Source organism: Ixodes scapularis, unplaced genomic scaffold, assembly GCF_016920785.2.
Source record: "Ixodes scapularis isolate PalLabHiFi unplaced genomic scaffold, ASM1692078v2 PGA_scaffold8__174_contigs__length_109621045, whole genome shotgun sequence".
Classification (NCBI taxonomy): Eukaryota; Metazoa; Arthropoda; class Arachnida; order Ixodida; family Ixodidae; genus Ixodes; species Ixodes scapularis.
Window position 1 is genome coordinate 88,732,893 of NW_024609883.1, and position 16,923 is coordinate 88,749,815.

Consider the following 16,923-nt stretch of genomic DNA (forward strand, 5'->3'; position numbering starts at 1 on the left):
TCTTATCGCGGCAACGGTAGTGCCATAGCGTCATAGAGCTATCTCTGTATAATTTATACATTTTTTTTATTTATTCAGAACTCGCATTCCCCTTTCAGAAATATAGTGGCGAGGTATACACACAAGAAAAAATGCCAAATTATCGGGTAATCATCTTCAAGAACATTTTAAAATCTCACGAGGTCAAAAGCATTCCGACACATCTCGCGATATCCAAAGCACCCTTCAGATTTCGCGTCACTCGTCGCACTCCATCATACTTCGCGACATTAGTGAGTTTTAGTATTGCGTATACCAGCGAACGTCAGCGCTGTGCGTTTGCGTTAACGTTGCGTTTTTCACACTGCGCGTGCGCGAAGCCCAAGCTGCGCCCTTGGATTGGATCATGGCGACTTCGCGCATGCGCAGTGTGAAGAACGCAACGATAACGCAAACACACAGCGCTTGCATTTGCTCCTATACGCGCTACTAAAACTCCCTATTCAAAACAAATGAAATATACTCGATACCCTATCCCTCTGAGTACAGCAAAGTCTGCCGAATTTCAGAATATACTCGGGTTCAGGGTGTAAGATAGACAGGTGGGGAAACGGCCCATAGAAGCCTACCGCAGCGCCGTGACCGGATTGTGTACTCGTCTGCTTGCGGGTACCCCTGATTTGCGACAGATGGCGCTGCGGCGAGAGGAAAAAAATGGGGATCGGATTTGCGTGGAACTCTATGGGAGAGTCCGCAAAATAAACCGAGAGCACGACAGTCGTTTATTAAAAATCCACGAGAAACCATCTCCGTTAGTTTAGCCGGTCGCCATCGGTTGCCCACCCGGAGTGAGAGTTCGCGGTGCTCTACATAGTTGCGCCACAGAAAAAGAGAAAACCGAGGGGGACACAGTGCGGTCATTCATTTGGCTCTCGTTTCCCCACCTGTCTATCTTACACCCTGCTCTGGTCCTAGTCCATCCCAAAGAGGTTCCTCACTTGACACGAGGTGCAGTCCACAAACCCTTAGTTGGGGTACGAAGCTTTTCTGTCGAAATCATAGCGTAAATTTAATAATCTAGAGCAAAAGGTACCATGCATTTGGCCTTTTCGGGATGGCGGGATATATAAGCGGACATCAGCGATCCCCGCCGGTGGTTTCTATGAGCCCATATCGCTGACAACGCATTAATGTGCACAAAGAAGCAGCAAAACGTCACCTGTAAGGTCCGTGCCTCGTTATTTTCTTACCTTGCAGAAAAACACCGAAATCAGGCATTGACAAAATAAATAAAGGTGATAAGCGCTCGAGCAACTTCCACCTTGTTTCGGCAAAACAAACACGTCTCACCCTTCGTCTGCTTTCTATCTGTTGTTTTGTCTTTCGGGGACCAGAGATGTTAGCGCCCAGGAGTTAGCCGCGTTCTGCTCCCGTCTTCACCCGCCTGATGGAGGTTGTGCCGGCGCCAGGGTGTCGAACCGGAACCGAACCAAACCGAAAACCGGAACAGAACCGTTATTTTTAGCCGAACCGGAACTGAACCAAACCGAAATCTTCGCCGCCATCTTGGAAGTGAACCGGAACTGAACCGGAAAAAATATAACGGTAACCGGTTCAAAACGGTTCACGGTATTTTTTTTTGTTAGTATTACAAATTTATTATTATTGGCACGTGTATTCCTCTACGTATTGATCAAATCGTCATATACAGAATTGCAATGTATAATAAATCCTGTTTTTTGCGGCGCTTTCTTATTGGCACTGTGATTAGCCATGTGTCACAATGTCACGTGACGTCATGATGTCAAGACATGCTGTCAAGTAATGTCACATCACGTGACCCCGTGAAGTCACGTGACTCACCGCGTTAAGTCGATTCGAATTGAGGACGTCGCTAGATCTATTAACGTTGTTCATACCGTGACGTCACATGACATCACAACTTCGCACTGAGAGTCACGTGACACCATGATGTACCCGATTGTCATGATCCCGAGTCAAATGCTCTGGTTCATGACAACCAGTATCGCCAAACATTCGGGTAACGCTCGTGTTCAGATCAAAGATTATGATGGGCCCGAGTCCCACTAGAGCTAGAAACAGAAACAAACGAAAGCGACAAGCCTCAGACACATGCAGCATGTTCGCGATGGTACCTTTATACGGCTTTGAGTTGTTCGGTGCTCGCGAAGTTAGCACGAGTGTTTACAAGCCTGCAAATGGTACCATCGTGTGCATGATACTCGTGTTTGAGCATAGCCTTCTTTATTCTACAAAGCCTGTCAAATCGCGAAATACTCTGGTTTAAGGCTGTCGTTTGTTTCTGTTTGTCGCTTTAGTGGGGCTCGGGCATAATAGCCCAACTTAAATTATATCTGAAGATCAGCCCATGCTCTCTGCTTTGCCAACCCTGCGTATGACTATGATAAACACTGACGGTGCATATATTAGGATCAGATCACGTGGCTGATAGTTCTAATTGTGAGTTGAGAAGGGGAAAGCTGTTTCATTTCTTTCTTTCGACTGTCTGCCATTTCGCGGAGGGGCAAACTAATGGATGCTTTTGCAAGTTATCAACGTCAAGGATTACAACTTAGCGGTATTTATTGAACTTAAGGTAAAAAAAAAAAAAGATGCTGCACGACCCATTTTACATGTATGCACACCATTGAGGCTCCCAAACATGTTTTCGTTATTGCTGAACTGCCTCAGAAAGTTGTCCCGAGAATAGAAGTGTTAAAGGGTCTAAATGTGACGTATTAGTCGGACGTTACATGGAACTATTAGTGTGTACGGGAGGGACACCTGAAAAGAAAGATCCTAGTGGCCTCACGGGGATAGCCGAACGTTGGCAGCCGCTCTAAGTCTCACAGGAGTGTCGCTCTCAAGTTGTCCAAGTTTCGACCGCCCTGTATTTTGTTTAACCTTCACAGTTTGGTGCAAAGTTAAAGCAAGGAAGAATTACTGTTAACAAGTGACACAAATATAATTGTCGAGTGAACACCACTCAATACGGAGCAGGAAATCCCTGAGGAATAAAAAGTATCTTGAAGAGCCTAAAAAAAAGGGAGTGGGGAGGGGGGTAGTTTTAAAGCATACTGTGTCGTAAAGATTCCTCTGCCCCACATTTTCGGCGCAGACTAGAAAGCGTGGCCTGGAAACGATAGTGACAGATGGGTAGTTGGTACAACTTTTATTTGTAAAAACACTCTTGCCAGAAAGCACATTTTCGTCGTGCCAGATACTCGCGCCGTGCCTAACGACGATGTACCAACAAGAAAAATGTGTGCCTCTCAAATACATAGCTTGCACTGAGCGCGAAACTTTTGCAGCGTGCATTTTGCCAAACCGGATTTGATTTTCTCAGCAAGAACAACTCGCAATGACAACCAGTATCTAGTGCGATTACGTCACGTGCAAACCATGTTAAATACTTCAGCTTTCTGGTGAAGTGCGACGTTCTCAACACCAGCAGTGGACGTCCAATGTGTAAAGTTGTGTAGTATTTATAGTAGTCTCGCGATGATATACGGCAGCCTAATGAAATGTTGGAGCACATGACTGATAAAGAACAGAGTCATGAAGTAAGGTCTCAAAACAAGTGCACGTAAAACCTAAGATAACATTAGCCTCCCGAGGTAGTATCCCGCGACGTTTCGAGCTGAGGCAAGCTGATGCCCAAAAGTGATTTATATTAGGATTCTAAAAAATCTTTGTTTGCCCTGCGCGTAATCTATGTTTAATTAGCAATATTATTTTATGCATTTCTATGCATTTCTTTTTGCAGTAAAGCGTTGTGTAAGGGATGATTTAGAAACAATTGCGTGTCATCTCCTTATTTCTGCACATTTCGTGTATTTGCCTTCCGATATATCATGTGACCACAGTGTTTTTTGGCATGCCCTGCAACCCACTATTTTACACTGCAAAACAGCTAACAAAAGCACGTTGCCGAAGACAAAACAGCTGGCGTATTTTCGAGTATCGTCCTTCCGTGTCGGTCTCAGGCGGTTATGTGAACTTCATAAAGTCAAATTTATCGATGATAATAAAAATATACTTAATTCCTGTCTGAAGATTTGGCAGCATAAATAGAAGATTCTCACCTCCAAGATATATAAGTAAATGCGCCTTTAAATTATCTGAAAGATGTTCGGCAAATATTTTTCGGCGCTTTTATCCTCTATAGACACGTTATAGGTGATTTTGAAAAGATTTAAATAATGCTTTTTTTTATTATTTTGAGGCTAATTTAAATAACTATATGTGTTCCTCACGCATATATAACTTCTCAAATATATAGAAGTTTATTATCGCGTTTTTTATGTGTTTTTACTATCGCTTTTTTTACTGGAACGAATGGTGGAACTATGACGATTGCACACTTAAACTCTCAGAAAGTGTCCAATTAGGTAGCTTCCGAATTGAGTAGAGCATGAAATACCACTTTGTTCTATTTAACAAAAATCATCAATTAGCGAGGGTGATGCTTATTTGCAAATTAAATTGACCTGCATTTTGTCAAGAGCAAACCTCAACATCCAGGCTATGCCAGTTTATCGAATATAAGAAAATGTTCACATGGGTAAGCACTGTTTTAGGTCAGATTCGATCTCAGTACTAAGGTGCTCATAGGTTAGAGTGAACAATTTCAGCCACCCCTTTTCGTATGATTCGTCGCCCGCATCATGGTGCTGAGAGCAAACAATATGCTAGTTAGAAAAACAAGCATTGCGATTGTCGCTTAGTGTTCCTATAAAATATAGACTGGAAGGACTTGTCCCGTGACTTTCGTGACATTTTGAAAATTATATTCCCTTAAGCTCAGTCGTCTCGTCATCATATATATATATTGTGAAACGTATTCCGTAAAACACATTTCATGATATATATGGCGACGAGGTGCCCATTTCATGATTGTATTCACTGTAATTAATTCCTTAGTTCAAGGGCAAAACCACGATTCAACATCTAATACTACGACACAAAGTAGTACCAATCACGGGTATTTTAGGCAACCTACTTCACTTCCGAAAACATTTCGATTCAAGTACAATATATGTGACTCTGGTAAACGAAGGGATGTTGAGTCGTACAAACACGACGTTTTGTATGTTAATGTAGATTTTCCTTTCTTGTTGTGTAGGAATAAATAACAGAATTTTATAATTTTGGTACGTGAGAATAAAACTGAATTGAACAAATAAAAAAAAAAAGACTATATACTGTAAACGACTATTTTTCGTGGGCTCAATATTTCGCGATTTAGGTCAAAGCTGAAGTTTTGAAATAATTCGCGGGTTGTAATTTTCTCGACGCGGTGGAATCTCAATATAAATTTCAATCTGTTTACATTTTACCGAAATTGTTCGCTGGACCCATTTTTCGCGAATTGTAGGCGATTCGCGAAATTTTCAAAAATAGGTCCTCGCAAAAATCAGATCGTTTACAGCAGTTAGTTTCACGGCCTAAATAGCGCCTATTGACAGAACAACGCGGAAAATATATTCTCAATTTAGCGGTTCAAACCGGTTCGAACCGGTTCGAACCGGTTTGAACCGTTATTTTTTGCGCCCCGGAACTGAACCGGAACTGAACCGTTTACCCGAACCCGAACCGAACCAATAAAAATATTGGTTCGACACTCTGGCCGGCGCATCCGTCGGAGCCATTCATAACGCCGGCGAACCTATTGCCCGAGCGTCGCCTGTGCGGGGCAACGTTTCCGCACTATATGCACTGACGGTGCAGGGAACGGGTCCCCAACTGGAATGTTTAGCGTCCCATTCCGCCCATGCATCCAAAATGGGCCCGAAAGCGCGCAAACGACGCCACAATATAGCCGGAGTTTCACGCTGTCGTTTGTTGCGATCCTGGAGGTTGGTCGTAGAAACGCTGGCAAAAAGCACGACCCAATGTGAGTGTCGCTGTCGTCGTGGCGTCTCAACTATACTGGCTTCCGAAGCTTCCGCAGCGTGGTCACATGCAGCAGAACAAGCGTCCGTCATATTCCCCACCGCTGCTGTGACGCCACCAGGATCGTGGCCGGTGACAGCATGCCCCTTGTATGACGTCATCAGGCGAAAATCTAAATAAATATAAAGCACCTCTGACCACCATGTGCTTTCCAGTGCCGCATAAACTGCTTCTGCAAAAGGGCCTTTTATAATCATATAGACTGTACCTTGGCACGCGTATACCACCGAAGACCTTAGGTGCACAGATGAGTCCGAAAACCAGCCTACTAATTAAGTATTAAAATCTCTCTGGCTCTTCAAAATATGTCAGTTCAAATCCCGACGAGACACCAGAAATAAAACTTGTCGGTAAAAGCTGCAGGGAACCAAAAGAGCACCCTGCTCTTGGACTCACCGGCGGAACAAAATTTATCTCTTTCCCCTTACCGGCCGTATTCCCAGAAATGAACAATCAAATCAGACTCATCTAGCCCACCCACGCAGCGCTTTGACAGCCTGGGCGCCTATCTATTTGATCGGGTGATTTCTCAATCAAACATTATGCGTCCTTCAATGCTTTATGCACCCAGTGTTCTAGGAAAACACCCCCCCCCCCTCCTTTTATGGCTTAAATAAGAGCAAAAATCAACAAAAAACAGCTCTTAGATAGCAGAGCAAATATGGCACGCGCATGCTCCGTCGCTGCTCAAAAACCGTGTCCGCAATTACCATCGAAGAGGACGTCATTACTCAAACCAGAAGGACGGATCACCGCTAAGCTTCGGGTTTCACGAGGAAACAGCGTGACCACGAACCGGGTACAATGGAGAGCGCTCCTTGGCTATTCCAGCTCTGTTGGCCCAACTGTCCGTGGCCACACAATCGTTAAGGAAGTGTTTTATCTTTGTTTCGGACTTCCTGATACGCTTCGGTTCGTCAATAGGCCAGGTGTCGAAACCGCGGCTAAAAGTCGTCTCCTGTGACCACGTGCCGTGTGATTTACCGAGACGAGTATATAAGCGGATGGTATTCGCTGGTGAGGACCCCGTGGAATCCTCCGGTTCAATTGGTAGCCCATCTGGTTAGTTTCCGAGTGTGAAACTTCACAGTCAACAGCTCCAACCGTCATGATGAGGCACATTCTGGTCGTCTTTCTTGTTGGATGCTCCCTTACGGTTCTTGTTGACGGAAATGGTGAGTACGTTATTTCCTTTTTATATTTTGGAGTTGGGACACGTGGTGCTAGATTCCTTTCTGCGGTAGCTTTACCTCTCCTAACCTCAGAAATGGAACGTTAAATTCGAATGTGCAACTTTCCTAACCAATCGTAATGGTGCCAGAGCTGCGATTGTGAGCTTGAAAGGCAGTTTCCTAGATTTTTATAAATTGCAGGAGATGTTCCGCTAGGATACTTAGATAACCTTAGCAAAACGTACTACTCAGAAGAGAAGTTTTCAAGTCAACTAACTTACCTAAACTCACCTTACACCGCTTAACCTAATTTAATGCAACACAGCCTAACCTATCCTAATTTAAACTAACCTCACCTAGCCTAGCCTAACCTAACCCAGCCTAACCTAACCTAACCTAACCTAGCCTAGCCTAACTTAACCCAGCCTATCCTAACCAAATCTTATTTACTTTAACCAACTTAGCAAAACTTTTTTTCAGATAACACTCAAAAAAATAGTGAAAAAAAGAAAACTGCAGTGCGGCTCCCGAAATTAAGAAACGCATTAATTAAAATGGCGAAGAATTTCATAAAATATAATGTTGTATTGGTGAGGCAAGGAGAGCTTGTATAAGAGTGAATCATTCACTGCATACAAATCAAGGAAAGGTATACTCACATAGATACTTCATGTTATATGCCATCTACATTACACAACCACTAGAATGCAAATGATTCAAACTGTTATTGTGGGTACTTGTGCCTGCTGCATTAAAAAACGACGTGTTTAAAAAAAAACGTTTTAATGTTTGAATGGTTCCCTTACAATGATGGGTTAGTGATTGGGGGAAACTTAAAGAGATAATCAAGATAATAAACAAAGTTGACAGAGGTAGGGGAGAGAAGTGAAGACGAAGGCAATGACGGAATGGAAGGCACATGTGCGATTGGAATAAAAACACCCAAAGCCAAAGAAAAGAAAAAAAAATTACAAATAAAATAAAGCACTAAGGATTTACAGGAAGAACCTCAAACGCACCAATTCATAGACGCATTCTGAAGAAATGTCTGTTTTGTGTCAAGTACACTATTGTTCTCGAAAGCTTTTTTAGGGGCCGTGGCGAGTCACGTGCATCTTATTATCGCTCAGCAGCCAATCAGGTTGCGGCATTGACCGATAAGATCATCGAAGAACAAATCGCGAAGTACGTGTGAACATCATAAGCCACGTCCTGCGTTTCTGAAGCTGCCAGGAACCATACATGCTGCCTGGCCCTGAGTGATGCACACTGCATCATAATGCACGTTGAACGCCACTAAATTATTTCTACTTTGATTTGTTGAACTTCTTAAGAGTGTCATCTCTTTATTGCTTCAAGTAACACGAAGTCCTGCTGGCCACTGAGCTCGATGCCGTTTTGCTACTGTAAATACTTGGTCAGTGTGTCGCGATAGCGCGCAGTCTTCTCGCGGATGAACTGATTAAAAGAAGGTAAATGACTGATAACGTTCCGAGCGAAGTGACGAACTATATACGCACTTCCAGGAGCGCCTGAGAGTGTGTGTGCTCTGGCCAGCCGTGCACCCTTTGCGAAATTCAGAGTCATCTTGTGGCGAAATTCAGAGTCATCTTATGGCAGCCTGAGAAGCTTCAAAATTCCCGCACCAACTTACTACACTCCTTACCTAAAAGGCCATGCCGCAGCGCAACCGCTACACTAATGGGATTTTAATGGCAGTGACAGTAAAACAAGGTTCCGTAGGATCAAGCGCCCTGGAGTTTGTAAGCCAAAAGCGACGTGCCTTTCATTGACTTGAAAGTATCGATTCTCCGATTTCTGCCTTAAGCTTTCGAAAATTTTTGTTTTTGCTGTGGGCCCCTGTAGAGTCATCAAACACAAGGTTGGCACGGAACGTTTACAGATCCTGCCGATTGGACCCTCATGACGATGCCGCCGCGATTTGGTCGCCGAAGTCATATCGACGGGCTCCGCGAACTTTCGGCTGCAACTTTGGGTTTGGCGAGTCTAGAGCGCGTGGTGTAGAGAACATGTGTAACGTCGCCATCGGAGCGTCAGGTTTGGCTCTGGACGAGGTGCGGCAGGCTGAATTTTGAAATGGGACTATTGCTTCTGTCGCGTTGTCTTACGTCATCATTGCAATTGTCAGTTTCAATAGAAAGACAAAATTCGATTGTGTGTGTAAAAACCACAATGGAGGATTGCAGCCATCGCTATGTCAGATGAACATCGTAAAAGCCGACAATTTGAATTAACTCTAATTTCCGTCTATGAAATCAGGATTGATCCTTGACATCAGTGGGCGCTTGGCCGGCGGTGATAGACATATACCAAAGAGACGCTTTTAGTTCCGAATGTCCTTAATTCAGCTCGACAGTTTTTGCACTGAAACCGCCCCCCCCCCCCCCCACACACACACGCACACACAAAACGAAAAAAAAAGCGCAGTGATTTTTTTTTTTTGCGTAAAAATAAAGTGGGCATAACCGAACGCTCAATTTCCGTCCAAATGTTGCGCTAGCGGTACAGACCAAATGCCAAAGTTCCAGAACAAACAGAACAAACTTATACAAATCAAAAGTTTTAACGCCATGTATATCTGGGCTTTGTCGGCCACCATTTTATCACAAAAGGTTTAAAAAAAAAATGGCTTTCATCTTCTAAATAAAAAACCGATTCGTTCAAAAAAAAAATTGGCGTTCGGTGCGGACCGTCGTAGCGCGACATTTCACGGAAAATTAGCGTTCGACAATGCGTTACTTTCGCGGTGAAAAATGCACTTCCCATTTCTTTTGGGGAGGTGACACCCTGTACATTATTTTTGAGTGACCTTCTTTTTGTCTCTCCGCGCGCTGTCCAACCAGTGGATGCCATTCTGGAGACCGTGAGAGACCTGGTGAAGCAGATGGTTCCCAGCGGGGAGATGCAGCAGCGATTCCTGGCAAAGGTCGACGAGAGCAGGGAGTGCCTCGAGATGGCCAAGGGAATCAACCCCGACGTCGTGAAGAAGGTATGGCGTCTTTCAACGACGGGATATACATACGCGAGCTATGGGTCCCGCAGGAGCTTTTCGTTATTTCCTACAACGATTGAGCAGGTTCCGAAACAAAGAATAAAACCGCAGACCGACTTCTCAAACATCACACAAAAGACGTGGTCGGCAGGTACCTTGACAGAATTCTCTACGGTCAAGCCTCAAACAATGTTCGAAGCATACGTACTTGCATATGTGCCTTTCGAACACGTCCTCGGACAGTTTTCGTATGACGAATCTGACATGACCGTCATCCAAGATAGGATGGAAGGATGGATGTTAGATGAATGTTAATGGCTATACATTTTGGAACGGGCGGCTGTTTGCGCCACCTAGGCTATACCTAAAATGAAAACATATGATTCGTCCCGCCCTTCAAAGCAATATTATTCTTCCCTTAAGTGACATGCTTCAAACAGTATCTGCAGACTGTCTTTTGTATGATGCATCTGCAGAGTGAGTGACTGCGGTTTAAGAGAAGCATGTGCTAGAATTGTGAACTGTGCGCACATATTTCAGCTCATGGACGGAATAATTCCCACCGCGGCCAGCTGCGCAGCCAAGACTGTGGGCGTCGCCGATTTCGCTGAAAGAAAAGCTATCGTAAGTGCCTTTAGTTTTATAAATACATTATTTTTATGATGACATTATAATTGACAAAGGGAACTGGTGATGCTTACTTCAATTCTTAAGTAGGGTACAAATGTTAATGCCATGTGTAAAAGAAAACCAATCGTTAGCGTGAGTAATGAGGCTGATATAGACATATCGATATAAACACAGAATAGATTTGTATGGATGTATGTAGTGAAAACAAAAAGTAAAAAGTGAACAGTACGGCTGTTTGGACAGCTCTATTTGCCTACCGTGTTTCAACAAATTTCCTCTCCTACCCAAGATTTAGCTATTAATGCCAATATTTTGACGCGTCTGCGTTTAAAATAATATATTATAGTACTAGCTTCAGAGTTGCAAATAATAGGGAAAAAGACTTGAGGCGTACCAAAATGTCTTTTTTTTTATTAAAAAATATAGACACTGTATAAAAATAAAGACATATTATATGTTTTGTTTCCTTTAATAAACTTCAAGAGACCCTGACACATGTCAAAATCCACGAGGGTACTAAAAAGAGAACCGAAGAAATTAGGTCCAACGTGTTAATCGTATATATATTGCTTTTTTGTTTACCGCGGAGGATTGATTTGATTTATTTCATCGCGAATGAAGCACATTTTTTTCCTTACGTATGGTGCTTTCATTCTTTGACAGCTAAAGTGTCTTTCTTTAATATGGTCTGTTTTCCCCAACTATAGCTTTATTCAGCTGTAGATGATGTGTTTCTAAACTGTTCTAAAATTGGAGCGCTTTTTTTTTTTCTTTCTGTGGCAAAGCTGTGTTTCTTTTTTTGTTATGGCTTCTTTAAGTTTCCTAACAAAGAAGCATTTTAGTTACTTGCCTAGCCCCGCACACAAGCAGAGTGCTGCTTTTGTGGGTCAGATATATATCTCTGTATTAGTGCGATCAGAAAGAAATGTTCAGGTATATACACGTATATGTAAGTAAACTTCTGCCACTTTCTTGCGTTTTATCCGTTTATTCTTCGCTGCCGTGAGTTCAGAATACGATAAGCGAAAGTCTTTCAATATGCCCATCGTTCGTTTGCTTTAAGTAAAGTTTTCTAGTGACGTCTTATTTCTGTGAAAAATGGCTACAATAGACCCCTTTCAAAACTTCACCAGGCAACACTGGCAGACGCCATTACTTGAGCAAGAACCGTTTGATTGAATCTGAGTTCTCGTCAAACGCTGACTCAGCCCTTGTGTTCAACAGATGTTTACAATACGTGTACAATGTTCAAACAATGGCGAAGGAATAATTAACGTAGCAGCAACCATACACCTATTCACGTAAAGAACCGTAATAAAAAGTCCGGCTTCTCGTGGAGCATTACTGATTTATTCATTTATAAGGTGAACGAAGATAGGCGTAAGTTACCTTAAAATTAGCCTACCGTTATTTTATATAAGTGTGCACGTTTTTTAACGCCAACATCCTCTGACAATCGAATCTTGTAAGAACTACTTCGTGCAGCGCACGAATAACGTATAAACCGCATGTATGAGATTTGGCGAGCGACGAGACAAGTGACGGCGACCGGCTTCGTAATTGCTCGGTCAGTAGCGCGACGAGGCAAGCCGCATGAAAGCGACGGGTGCAAGCGACGGAAGCAAGCGACCGAGGCAATGAGCGACGTTGTCTAGAAATCAAAAAAAAAAAAACGAGCGACGCGACGAGCGACAGTGAGAAATCTTCGTCGCTGGTCACTAACTCTTGTCGCTGTCGCCGTCGCTCGTCTCGTCGCTCGCTACATCGCTTACATGCGCTTCAGCCTCAATGCTACGAGTTCCCTTCTTCTTGATGTGGCAAGTAGAGAAGACGCACGATCTTTACAAGGGTCTCTTTGCGAACAGATGCAGCGAGATTCAAAACACCTAGAGCGGGTGGTTCCGAGGACACGTGCAATACAAGAACTAAATATCTGTCGTCATGTTAGGTTACATTACGATTTAAACCTGAGGTCTCCTTTTAGAGACTCGCGAGTGAATAAACTAACTTGACTAAATATCGTTGCAATGCCGGCTCCGTTTTTAAGGCTGTCAATGTCTCCACATCCTTCATTTGTTTTCTCTCTCTTTCTCGCTCTCTCGTTGCAGATGAAAACATGCGTCCAGGAAAAAGCCGACTCATTCAAGGTAACATCAACTATAGCTCTTACCACTGTTTTGTTTAAGAAATGTGGCTTCGAGGCCCGTATGAAAGCATTATGAAGTAAACTTGCTCGAGGAATTTATATATGACAGGCACAAATATGAGCACAGGTAAGCATATCAGCATCTCTAAACGCAGCTGGTCGGGGGTGTCATGCACCAACCGGTAGTCTAATGGTGTTGGCATGTAGACATTTCGGTGACGCCCTCTTAAGGTTCTTACACTTGACGTCACGACTAGTATCAGTTGGTGCGTGTAAAACGCACGGTGAAAGCTTGGAGTTGATCGTTAGTAAACCCAGACCGTGAGAAGTTGACAGTCTCACATGTGTTTCATTTCCATTCATGAACGTATAATTGATTATACTAAAAGCGACGTGGCGAATTTTTAGCTACTCGTGGAACGCCGACCTCGGCGACGCCCTTTGTGACGCCCGTCGCCAATTGCAAATGACAAAGTAAAACTTGCATTGAAGGTCTTGCGGTTGTCCCGAATCCACCGCGAGGCTTACAACCTTTATTAATTAGCTTCAGCGTCTCAAAAAGTTTAAGCGTTCATGTACAGCCAAATCATGGCGCCCGGACCAGCCCGTCCTGGAGGCTGGGCTTTTGATAGACACGCCCTGCTATTTGTGTCCTCTAAGTGCAAATACCTGTATGTGCGTAAGACGGGAACAAAACAATTGGCTGGCCGTGTAAATAAAGGTAAGCTCGGCCTAATATTTTTTTTTTCCAATCGCAGAAGTCAAGTGGTTTGACTGACGAGGAGCTCGCCAAGTTTGATATGGCTAAGGTAAATTACGTTTCTTTCTCGCTTGAATGCTGCAATAGTGGATTTAAGTACGAGTCGTACTTGTACAGAATGTATTTAAACTAATCCTATATCACTTCTAATCTATTACGCAGGATGCGTAATATTGTATGTAATACTTTAAAGTCTGCGCAAGTAAGACTGCGGGTAATTTTATTGTTATATGGTTTAGCAAAACAACGTATGGTACTTACATGGTTGAAGGGAAAGTTTGAACTTACAGAAGTGAACCTAGAAAGGACGGAACAGAACAAAATCGCTGATGAACAACTTTACTTTAGTCTTAGCTGACGCTTCACCAATATGTACCCACTAGCACAACTAAAGCCTGCAACCATGTTCTCAGATTTTTGAAGATCATTCCAAACTCTAAGAAATTAAATTTAGAGTGCCTTCCATCCTCCAAAGAACCTTAGAGAGTCTATCGTTGCTATCTATACAAAGGCGATTGACGAGATAGAAAGTATGTTTAAACCTAAAAAGAAAACAAAAAACAAAAAAACTGCCTGCATTGTGCTTCTGTGCAGCGTGAAACGTCGTGCACAATGTCACAACGTAGACCGTTTTTTTTTATTTCTCGTTTTTTATATTTTTGTAAGGTCTAAACATTTTCCTAATTCTTAGGACAGAAGTAAAACAGCAAACCCGCGGTCATAGGGCTCGTACAACATACATCTCTGTCCTCCTCACGTTTCAGGGTTACCCCCGCCCCCCCCCCCCCCCCCATCGTGTGCATTATACAACAACTCTACTGCACATTAAACTTTAACATCGACATTCACAGATATTTTTTTTGTAGAATGTTGTCTCACCTAAGTGCTTTGCGTAAATGCAGACGCTCCATTTATCTAAGAGTGAAGTAGATGGTTGCTTCTATTATGACTAAATGAATAAATCCGCACTAAACAAACTCCTTTTTCGTTCTTATATACAGGGTAAAACAAGGAGACGCCAGGCTCTTTAAATCGACCCGAAAATTCAATTTCTTAACCTATCGCGCTACGACTTTGTGCAGCGTTGCCCACAGGTGGTGCATCTTTTTGTAAAATTTCCGACTTGCTTGAGGAAAAAGTAAAGAAAGAAAAGGGCTTAGCTCCTATGGAAACGCAGCGAAGCCACCGGTCTTCGAACAACACTGCGCCGTTTCGCACGGGACACAAGAGATGGCGCAAGCGGTCGCGCCGCCAACTGCCGCCAACGAACGAGCAGACGACGCCGAGAGCCGGCGTAATTAGCAGACAAGGAAAGGCAGTTCCTTGTTGTTAACGCGCCTGTTTCTGTTTCTGCGGCTGTCGCCGCCTGCGGAACGCGCGCCGCTTTTGAGTTGAAAAGATTGTCTGCTAAAGACGCTGGCTCTCGGCGCCGTATGCTCGTTCGTTGGCGGCGTTCGCTGCGCCATCTCTTGTCTCCCGTGCGAAACGGCGCCGTGTTGTTTGAAGACCGGTGGCGTCGCTGCATTTCCATAGGAGCTAAGCCTTTTTCTTTCTTTACTTTTTCCTCAGGTAAGTTTCCTCTTTGCAAATTTTACAAAAAAAAAAAAAAAAAAAGCACCATCTGTGGGCAACGCTGCACAAAGTCGTAGCGCGATAGGTTAAGAAATCGAATTTTCCGGTCGACTTAAAGAGCCTGCCGTCTCCTTGTTTCACCCTGTATAATAAATAAGAAACGTTAAAGTGTGCTGGTTTGCTTTTAGATCAGGTGATGCATAAAAATTTCATGGACAAATGTCAATACTCTTGGGATATTTTTTTTGTTTTTAGTTACGGTAATTGGGGAAGCTCAAATGAGTAATAATTTAATTACCCTGCGGTGTGAGATTAATGACTTACAATAAAATACATTTGAACCGTGAGAATATTAGGTATTCCTTTCAAGCAACGTGAACACAGGGCCGGCCTGCTCAAACGGCGTCTCAGCTGAGACTGGGTTACAGAAAACACTGCAAAGGTTGGGAGCGCGCGAGCTTCTTGAGACGCGGTTTGAGTCCCGCTGGCTCGTGCGCTGGCTTTGGCAGTGCTTTACTTCACCCAGTCACAGCTGAGACGCTGTGTCTATACTCCGCTCACCGTTAAGCTGCGACTAGAAGCTCTGCCTTCAGCGCGAGCTTTCTGCCATTGCTAGAGCAAGTGTGAACGCGCAGGCACGCACAACCAAAGCACTACGGAAGCCAATGAGCTCGCGATGAAGGGATTTCATTTTTGACCACTGAGACTCAGCAATGCGTCCAGTTGTTAATCACAAGATTTTTGTTATTCAACAATAGAATACACCGATCTCACCTAGCGTTCGGAGCGTGCGTAAAGCCGCCATAACTTTAGTTCACGGCAGGCAGGTGGCAGTGCTGGAGAAGTCTTATGCTCGCCACTCGCAGAGCTCCACCGAGGTTGTGGCACGTGCAAAAAGACTGAAGTTCCCTCGGCGCATTGCGGCAGCGGTGGCGTACACAAACAGGCTGGTGAAATCGGTCTATTGCAGAAGGAGAAGATAAAAAACAAAACTCTATTATTTGTGCGTTAGCAGGAAAGAGTTTCAGCCATCAAAATCACGTTTTCTTTTCGTTTATTTTCGAACATTTATACGTCAGGATGGGCTGAAAATCATTGAATGCTCACCATTTCGTATTCAGCATTTTTTTATATAAATTAAGTACAAAAAATGGCAATCGCATTGCTGTTTTGTTTTTCAAATTGCTTGATTCTCATTAATTTTACCCTTCCTTTTTTTACAGAAATGTCTAGAGGATAAGATTCAAGTTTGAACATCGTCGGCTTGGTTCCTGCCAAATTCTTCAGCAACTTCTAGATGTAGGCTTCAGCGAAAATAACAAAAACAAAAAATAAACGAGCATTCCAATCAACCTGACGACCTCTGATGTTTGAGTTTATATTTCCCGCGGAAGCTAACAAAAAACAACAACGCGTTTTCTTTTTGTAAAGGTTTGGCGCCAAAAACTTATTGAGTTACACGCCAAAAACTATTGACGTTGAAAACCGTTCGCACGTCTTAGTTTAACCACACTGCTCATGCATCACCCTAAAGACACGTTGTTAGCTGCAGACATGAAAGATGGTTATTCACTGGAGGCCATATTTGGGAGTGATGTTTAAAACGCATGCTCAAAACGAGATCACATTACTAGGCTGCTAAGACCAGCAATCTTTAAGGTACGGGATGCGCGTC

The 16,923-nt window shown here is 43.5% G+C and overlaps 1 protein-coding gene across 1 annotated transcript; it reads left to right on the forward strand.

The window, feature by feature from the left end:
* Positions 1-7,063: 7,063 nt before the first annotated feature.
* On the forward strand, positions 7,064-16,501 carry LOC115331900. Its single transcript, XM_029994166.4, has 6 exons — positions 7,064-7,130; positions 9,992-10,137; positions 10,681-10,764; positions 12,879-12,917; positions 13,675-13,725; positions 16,472-16,501. Exons 1-6 carry the CDS (start codon positions 7,064-7,066, stop codon positions 16,499-16,501), a joined length of 417 nt encoding a protein of 138 aa, XP_029850026.2.
* Positions 16,502-16,923: the final 422 nt, after the last annotated feature.

Coding starts and splice junctions, on each gene's coding strand:
- LOC115331900 (XM_029994166.4), top strand. CDS start 7,064: ATGATGAGGCACATTCTGGTCGTCTTTCTTGTTGGATGCTCCCTTACG. Junction 10,138..10,680: donor ACCCCGACGTCGTGAAGAAG/GTATGGCGTCTT, acceptor CACATATTTCAG/CTCATGGACGGAATAATTCC. Junction 10,765..12,878: donor TCGCTGAAAGAAAAGCTATC/GTAAGTGCCTTT, acceptor CTCTCGTTGCAG/ATGAAAACATGCGTCCAGGA.